We start from the raw sequence: 9,222 nt of genomic DNA, 5'->3' as shown, positions 1-9,222 counted from the left end.
TCATATTGTGAGGGATCTTTCATGTGCGAGCCCAACATCATTATTGGGCCGTTAAATAACCGTGTCCCTACAGTTTATTTTATTGAACTTAGACTACAACTAATTTTGTAACTAAATTTTGTCCATTTATTATTTAAGGAAAATTTTTATTGAAATCCAAAAGATTGACTTTATACTTTACTATCTATAAAAAGATTTCCATTTTTAGACTAGACTTTTATGTGGTTCAAAAATATCCCTAAACTTTACGTTTAATAGGAAAAAAAAAACTTGAAAATAATTTGGTAAAAATATATCTCCAATTCCACTAAAAATGTCTATAAAATACAAAACTCTCCTACTAATCCATGTCTTCTAAACAAACTTATCCTTTTTTTAAAAAAATAAAAAATGGAAAATTATGACACTAAACCACAAAAAAAAAAAAAATAAAGAAAAGATAAAAAAGCCTGGTAGTTTATATATGCAAGTGAAAATTATAATGATAATGGCTATTAAAAAAACAGGTAGGCAAAATGAGATTAACATTTTGATAAGATTATTTTATATTAGAGTTTGTTATAATATTAAATCCTGATATTGGCTGCTGTTTTCAACAAAATGAACGAAGGAGGTGATATTATGAGTAATGTTTGTATGCAACATCTTTCTTACACGGGAGTGGATCTTTTATAAAATCCATCTTCACGTGAGAAGATGTTACATACGGATTACAACCTTCGCACAAAATAATCAAACCTAAAAAAGGACAATCTCCTGGTATGTAGCTTTAAAAGTTCAGGTGGCTATGTCTCCCACACCCATGGATTAAACAATATAAAGTAGGTAGATTAGGTCTGTACTTTAGAATGTTAATTTATGGCTAGTGGGACCAAAAAATTTAAAAAAAAAATACACAAAATCAGGGAACATATCCAGATCATTATCCGAAAAAACAATGGAGATCATAATCTACGTCCCATCATTTCAACTAATTAACAAATCAAACAAGATCATACTCTTCTTCTATACCATTTTCCAGCTAAGCTGCCTACTAGAATATATTCATTCATGATCGCTAAAAGTGCTTTGTGCCAGCAAAATGGACTTGGATGGAGCTACCTTGGGGCCCATGCGGCCTCATGTTCAGAGGATTTTTATTCTTGTTTTTGTTTTTGATATATTCAATAGTTCCAACGGGATAAATGAGATTTTAACTAAAACGTTTTTGTAGGAAATACTAGTTGAGCTATGAGGCAATTGGCAATATTCGTAATATTAACAACATACTAATTATTTTATAGCTAGTTGTACTTGTGCTTACTTTTTCAGTTTCTAATGTGATTGATATATGGGAGAATTGACCACTGATTTGGGAGAACTGTATCAATATACCCCCTATTGTCGAAATTGAGAGTTAAATTATACAGGAAATTTTAGTTTTTCATTCGCAACCAATAAGTATATTTATACACAACACCACAAACGGAATCATTGGACCAAATTTAGAACTTAATAAGTAAAAAATAGGCTTCTACAACCATAAAGGAAGATAACTCAGAAAAATACTGTAGCTAGCTGAAAAGATGTTGCTATTTTTGCTCGAAATCAAGGGCAATATATCCATTCGAAAATTGACAATTTCATTTCTAATTAAAAGCAGGCTATCTACAAGTAATAGGGATGAGCCCTTAATCAAGTTCTTTAAATCAAATACAATTTTTCTCACATCTAATGGCATAGACAGGCCCTCATGCTTGTCTCTAGGTCCTCTTGGAGATTGATTGAGGAGGAATTCAAGATCACGATATAGACCTTTCATTAATTGCTCAAAACATTCGGAAACAGCACTTTACACCGAATCAACCCCTTCAACCTGCTGCCGTGCCAGGTATCTTTCCCTCCGTTCTTTCTACAAAAGAAACATGGAGGGTAGAACATCAGATATTATGCAAAGAGAGATCATAGATGGCCAACCAGATAAAAAGAGAATCCACAAATTATTCATTGGCTTACCCATTCATCTATAACAAGTCCTTCGCCAACAATTCGTGGACCTGTCTCCTCTGGAGGCTTCTTGCTTGCCTCAAGTGCAGCATCAGCATCAGCCAACTGTCGCTTAAGTTTTTCCAATGCCTTAAAAATAACAAAGATGAAATTCTTCAAACATTTAGAAATATTTTTCTATGAATGGCATTTACAATGCAAACACAAAGACATAAAATAAGTGGAGGCACATGACAGATCAAAGATTCAAAGATATTTCCAATCCTACTTACAGGACTGGGACGTTGAGGGTCGACGAAAATAACCCGCAAAATTTGCTCAACTGCTACTTGATCCCTTTGCTCGTCAAACTGGGTAGAGGTGTCACATAATGCATTTTGTTCAGCATCTATATAACATGGTGGTCTCAATTTTGTAAAAAAAGAAATAAACATCAAATAGATCTCATCCTAACCTAGTTTTTTAGATTTACACTTTTACTTGGAACGCTTTCAGAAAAATATATACACGCAAATATGTAAATATTTTTTTAGAACCAAAGACCTAATATAACACTTCTTACTATTAAAACACAAAGACAGACACATTATTACTCAAGATACTGAAACAAATTTCCCATTTCTAGCACGGTCTGGAAATTCAGCAGGTAGGTGCAAACATGGGATTGTCAAAAATATTTGAATGGAACAAGTTATTAATGAATCAATTAAATTCAATATCACAAGCATATACATAACTCTAACATAATTAAAGCTTAAATTTGGTAAAGCATGAAAGTAATTTCATGCCCAGCATTATTCAAGATTTTGAAACTAGGGAAATATAGTGAGGCCAAGAACTCCACAAATATAATTCTGATTGGAAATTATTTTGAGAATGAAATCAGATAAATCCAAAAATAAATTGCAAAGCGATAAGACAACATATGCTAAAACAAATGTGTGCATGTGAAAATCTGAAAAAGTCGAGAGTTCAGCAGATAATTTGAGATATATCTGGAATATATATTCTTTTTTTTTATAGGTATGATACATATAAAATATCATGGGAAATTTATAAAATTATTGAATACAAGGTAAAAAGAAGTCACAGAAATGCACATAAAGATCCTAAGTTTATTTCATCCCTAACACACACAAACTCCAGGGCATCAAAAGAAATTCCTGTATAAACAATCATTGTTTGATCAAACTTTCAGAAAGCTTATATCTCATTTTATTGCCTGTACTTATTTTGCTTCTAGGGAAATGTAAAAATATTCAGCAAATTTTGACCCAATAAACTCAACAAACATAAAGCTCAATTTCACATTCCAGAATAATTTGGGTAACTGACCCAGCCAGCCATTTGATATGATGAATAAAATAATGGAAATACAATTAAGTCAAGAATAAGATTAAGACATTCTACAAGAGTTTCACCATATCAAGCAGACATGACAAATTTACAGAAAATAAAATCAACAGTAAATGTCAATTAAAAGGCTTGCATGATATACCAGTTCTGGCACATAGTCCATTTCACCTTTCACCTTTAAGCTCATGATTTTGAACTTAACTTTGCTCTTGTGATCTATAGGTTTTTCATTGTTTTCTGGAGGCTCGACAAACTTAAAAACTGTTAATCCAAGTAAAAAAATCAGAAGAGGAACTCAACAAAATATTAAATGATCACAGCATATTGTTCATCAGAAATGTGGTGGGAAAGAACCAAATGCTGGGAAAGAAAGAGGGTGGAGGGAGTGAAAGAAGAGAGGGGGGGAGGGGAGTGTGCTGCTAAAGAAGAGAAGATCAAGAAGACTGAATTACCAGTAGCAACTATACTTTCACCAGGAGCGAGTATACCACCTGGAGGACGCATATAACAACTCTTTGGTGCAGTTGTTTGGAACTAAAACAACCAACAGGTTACATGTTAGATGGTTCTGATGTTAGCAAGTAGCACTTCAAACAAGATTTAACTAGAACAATAATCATATTTTTTTGTAAAAGGGCAAACAGTCCTTCTCTTATTCTTATTTCTTTCTACCTCAAAGTCGAGCAATGCTATAAAATAATAAAAGTATTCACAACAATTATATATAAATACGTCATAGCAAACATATACACAATTTCACACAAAATACAACACACATCTATGGACTAGTTTCATTATCTTTCCTAATCACCTCCCAGTCCTCCCCCCTGAGATATGAACCAATCTTTAAAAAAAAATCTATCCAGATCTCATCAAATCAAAAGAAGTTATTAGAGTGGCATACCCATAAAATTTTACAAAACTCATTTTCACAAATTTGGGCCAAACATAGAGTAAAATTTTTTCACACTGAGTGTCATCCCATAATGATCTCAGGAGCTGCTCAAAAACTGAATTTGATCAACTTGTCAGAGAGTCACAGACTGATGTTAGGTTCTAAAACGTATATTAAACTTATAAATTACTGCAATACAGGAAGAGTATCAACAGAAAAAGTAAAATAACAATGAAGAGACAACATAATTAAATATATTCCATACCTTGAAAGCTACATGAGACTTGCAGGTATTTTTAATCCCAATCGCGCTCCTAACCTGTTTACCAGGTTCATCTTCACGTTGAACACAGTTGAATAAAATCAGGTGCCAATAAAAATAATTATATATTTGCAAGGAGCAAGGAGCAATGAGCAGAGAAATTTTATCAACAGCATTGGCTGCTTCTAATCATTAACCAGACTTGTGAAGTAATATCTTCAAAAAACAAGTTTGGGATGAATCTACTAAAGAAATAAATGACATGCAGGATTGACAGCCTCAATTAACATATAAAAAAATAATAATAATAAATAAAAAAAAAAAAAAAAGGTCATCAATATTGATGAATGCCATAAGACCGATTTGAGTAATAAATTCAGTACTTGCTTAGTTCAATTGCTCCTAGAAGAATAATTTGAGGCACTTAGTAATGCAAGAAAAATCAACAAAGTAAAAGAAGAATGAATCTCACTTATAGAGACTGAATAAAGAAAACCCAGATTTCAAATGATTCCACCGATCAAATTAATTTATAATAACTCTAATTACTGTAGCTTATAGAAAGCAAGAAATAAAGCAATAGAGCATGTAATCAAAAGAACAAAGTAGTTTCTTCTTAGACCAAACTAAGAGGATGTAGATCACCAATTGCAAAATTAAGCACTTTAATGAAACTATTGTTTGATAATTAAGTCCCAAAACAATTCAACCAACTAATTCAGAAATACAAACAGAATACGCATTGTAAACAGACAAACAGTGTACACAACAAAGAATTTCGAGCAACTAGCATATGAATTCAATCTACCCCCAAAAATCGACAAATCATGAATTGGAAACCAAAAAAAGAAGAAGACCCAGATCGCAATTCAGAAAATTTAACAGAAAAACACACTCTAAAACCACTAAATCATACAAAAACCACAAACCCCAGAACAAAAAAAAAAAAAAAAAAAACTAAAACAGTAAACAACCAAAGAAACCAAGAAGAACTCAGAAGAGGAAGACAAAAAATCATACAAGGAAAGAAGAGCTTGTTTGAAGGATCAAGACGGAGCCTCCTCCTAGTTGGAAGAAAAGACTTAGCCATAGAAGAAACCGCAATCGAAGAATGCAAACTAGACCTTTCCACAGCTTGATGACTCTGATGCTGACCAGAAACAGTGGCAGAAGAAGCAAAAGAAGAAGAAGAAGAAGAGGAAGAAGCAATGCTGGTTTGCCAAAATGGCATTTTACAGAGACTCCAAACTTTGCCTTCAGCACCTGTTTTCTCACTAGCGACCGCCATTATTTTCTTCACCGGAAAAATCCGACCCAAAACCACAAACTGGGTCTGGGTCTGGGTCTGGGTCTCTTGCCAAAAGCGTGGTTTCTGTTTTTAGTTTTTGGTTTTTGGTTTTTTTTGTTAATATGCAAAGACAGATTTTGTTTTTGTTGGAGCTACTACGAGAAGTAGATTTAGTTTTGATGTGAAAGATCTTTTACCAAACGGTGGAAAATGACCTTTCAGCTTATTTTAATTTTTTTTTTGTTGTGCTTTTTTCTATGATTTGTCGGATATATCGGTGGTTACTTTTTCTCGGATATTTTGCTCTTTTGCTTTATAAAGCATGCTATTCGACTCTGTGAAGTTGAGTTAGTACGAGTAGAAATAGTGTAGAAATGTAGTGACTGTGTGCGTGCTTTTCGGATTTTTGATCGGCAGAGCTTGGATCTCAAATTTTGATCGGGTGAGTGAGTTCCGAACTGCATTGGAGCTTCGATATTTCTTGTCACACCAGGCTGTGTTTGATTCTACACGAATATTTTCCAAACATAAAAATATTCGGGTGAAAATATTTTTCAAAAAAGAAATTATTTTTAAGTGTTTAACTGCGTTCATGAAAATACTCTAGAAAAAAATGTTTTTTAGTTTTTAGTTGCGTACCTAAAAGGCTAAAAATACTATGAAAATATATTTTCTACTACTTTCTCACATTTTCTCATTTCAACTCTTTAAAATTTATAATTTTGATTTCAATTTTTAAAGTTGATTTGAATTTTGAGAGAGAAAAATCAAAATCTGCCTAAACTTTAAGGATGTGAATTGTAATTTAGTCAAAATAATATATAACATGACTTTAATAATGTTTAAAATGACGTCGTTTTGAATGAAAAAATCATATTGTTTTGAATTTAGTTGGCACTTAACAAACTCCGCAACACAATGCATTTACAAAATAATTTAAATAAAAATAATAGGTAACATTAGGTAATGCTAGGGGTATGTTTTAAATTTTAAGGGACATGATCAAAATTACCCAACCTTTAATGTTGTATATTAAAATTTAGCCTTTCTTCATCTATAACATTCCAAAGCAGTGGGTTTTTGTTAGTTCAACTGGTAAAGTCTGTAATAGTTAAATAAGAGATCTGAGATTTAATCTCCGTCTACACCAAAAACCAATTGATATCTTGATCTGATAACAAAGAGTTATCATCAAGAGCGGACGTCATAGGTTGAAACTTTCTATAAAAAAATTCCAAAGCAAATGACCCAACCCAAAAATAAAAATAAAAAGCAAATGTCAATTCCCTAACTAAAATACATACTCTTTGTCTATAAAATTAAATTAAATTAAATTTTGATTCTTTGTAATTTAAAATTTTCAAAGGCATCAATTCCATCTTTTTATTTATTTGTCATAAAAAAAACAGCATACATGGAGGATAGAATTCTATTGTAGCATTCTAAAAAGTTGACATATTCTGAAATAAAGTTAATAGCATATGGAACAAATGATGATTTAAAAAACTTTTAATGGCAGAATTGTAAGTTTTGAAATTTATGATGCAAAAAAATTTCAAGCACAAAAATTATTCTAACTTTTTTTTTTCCCTCTCAACTTGGAATCATGCTGATAAAATTTTCATAGATTTTGAAGAAATTATCAAACATTTTCTTATGTATTTCTTTACCAAATGGATATATAGGGTCCGTTTGGATTGAGCTTATTTTTGCTGAAACTGAAAACTGAAACTGAAAACACTGTAGCAAAATATTTTTTAAATGTGTGAATAGTACCGTGGGACCCATTTTTAATAAAAAAAATTGTGAAAAGTGGAATTTGTGGGTCCGTGAACAGTGCACAAATGCACTGTTCACAGTTGAAAAGTCAACATATACGGCTGAACAGTAGTGAAACGCGAGAAAACAAAAAAAAAAAAAAAAAAAAAAAGGGGACGCGTTTACTGTGTTACTGTAGCATGGGTCCCATGCCCAAAACGCAGACGCACTTCAGCAACAAAACGTCCAAAGCAAACGGGCACATAGTTTCTTTTGAGTACCTCTCTCTCTCTCTCTCTCTCTCATAAGTGGGGAGAGGAATTTGAATCGTAGTTCTCCTTATGAAAGAGATTCATCAATATCACTAATAAGTTACAAGACCCCGATCTCTTTTTTCTTTCTCAAGTCATGTTAAAGACTATTTTGCATGTGTAAAAGATGAGTAAGATAGAGGAAAAGTTAGGAATAAGAAATATTTAAAAGAATTCAAATTAATAATTTTTCTTTATCAATCATCACATGAATTCTTTTCTAGAAATATATAGCGTTGTAAAAAATGAAAAATGAAAAGTACCCAAGATTCATGTAGTTTTTACGTAAACATGAAACCTCCTTAAATTTAGAGGGTAACACTTAAATCAATATGGTATTACTTTATATATAAATCATTGATTGTGCCACACATAATCCTCTTGAGTTTTTATTTAAATATAAAACAAATTTAAAAAAAAAAAAAAAAATCACCTAGGGGTGATTTTGTCACACTCAAAAACCTTAGGAAGTGTAAGTATTATAGAGTTAACAGTTTTCCACATAAAACAATACTAAATGAAGGTTAAGTGTTATAGTCAAAAGACTCAAAACCTTAAGAGGGTTCCCTATAACAACACCAAGATGCACAGCTGATTCCCCCCCTCCCAAAAAAATATAAAACATCAAAGTGAGCCTAGGAATTCATTATAAACAGTAATGTTCTATTCCTCCTCTTCCAACTTTTTCGTTTCACTTTTCTTTTCCACAAGATCCGTTTTTTGCTTAAAGAATGGATAAAATCTTCTTTTTTTAATAATTATAGAGCATGATATAAGAGCATGATATGTGATGATGGTATAAAATAATAGCATTAGAACATGTTCTTGTGGTGCAATTAAAAATAACAACACAGGAATGCCCACTGATACTCCCATGTGGCCCTCTTGCAAAAGGCATCTCTCCTTTTTCATCTAAATTATTGTTGATAGGCAATCATGTAACCTACAATAACATCGGGGCAATTAGTGAGTTGTTAGGGCATAATCCAACAGCCTCTGCGGAAAGGCACTTTCTTTTCCAAATTTTTCTTTCGTGGTCTGTGAACGGTGGACCCATGAGCTTATTGCTTCAAAATGATAGTACTACTACTACTTTTACTCATTGTATATGATAATTGAAAAGATAAGGCACGGCATAACTTTTTTCTCAGTGGAGAAATTAGGGCGGGCATTCATTTAACTGATGCAAGCAAATTTCATAAGGCCTCATATTACAGCCAAATCTATACCAAGTATAAAGGTCTCTCAACTGAGGGCATATGGTCACAAGGCATGAATTTGGTGAGTCCACATTGGAATCCCATTTTTATTCAGCGAAAAAAAAAAAAAAAATACTCGTGGGAGGTAGAAAATAAACGTAAATTTC

General features: G+C 32.2%; 1 protein-coding gene across 1 annotated transcript; it reads right to left on the bottom strand.

The window, feature by feature from the left end:
• Positions 1-1,554: 1,554 nt before the first annotated feature.
• Positions 1,555-5,989, bottom strand: LOC126695463 (vesicle-associated protein 4-2-like). Its single transcript, XM_050392219.1, has 7 exons — positions 5,520-5,989; positions 4,503-4,573; positions 3,795-3,876; positions 3,485-3,603; positions 2,259-2,336; positions 1,996-2,115; positions 1,555-1,891 (listed from the first exon to the last, which is right to left on the bottom strand). Exons 1-7 carry the CDS (start codon positions 5,785-5,787, stop codon positions 1,832-1,834), a joined length of 798 nt encoding a protein of 265 aa, XP_050248176.1. The 5' UTR covers positions 5,788-5,989; the 3' UTR covers positions 1,555-1,831.
• Positions 5,990-9,222: the final 3,233 nt, after the last annotated feature.

Source organism: Quercus robur, chromosome 8 (genome assembly GCF_932294415.1).
Source record: "Quercus robur chromosome 8, dhQueRobu3.1, whole genome shotgun sequence".
Taxonomy (NCBI): Eukaryota; Viridiplantae; Streptophyta; class Magnoliopsida; order Fagales; family Fagaceae; genus Quercus; species Quercus robur.
Note: the sequence above shows the minus strand (reverse complement) of the source record. Positions and strands in the feature narration are given on the sequence as shown.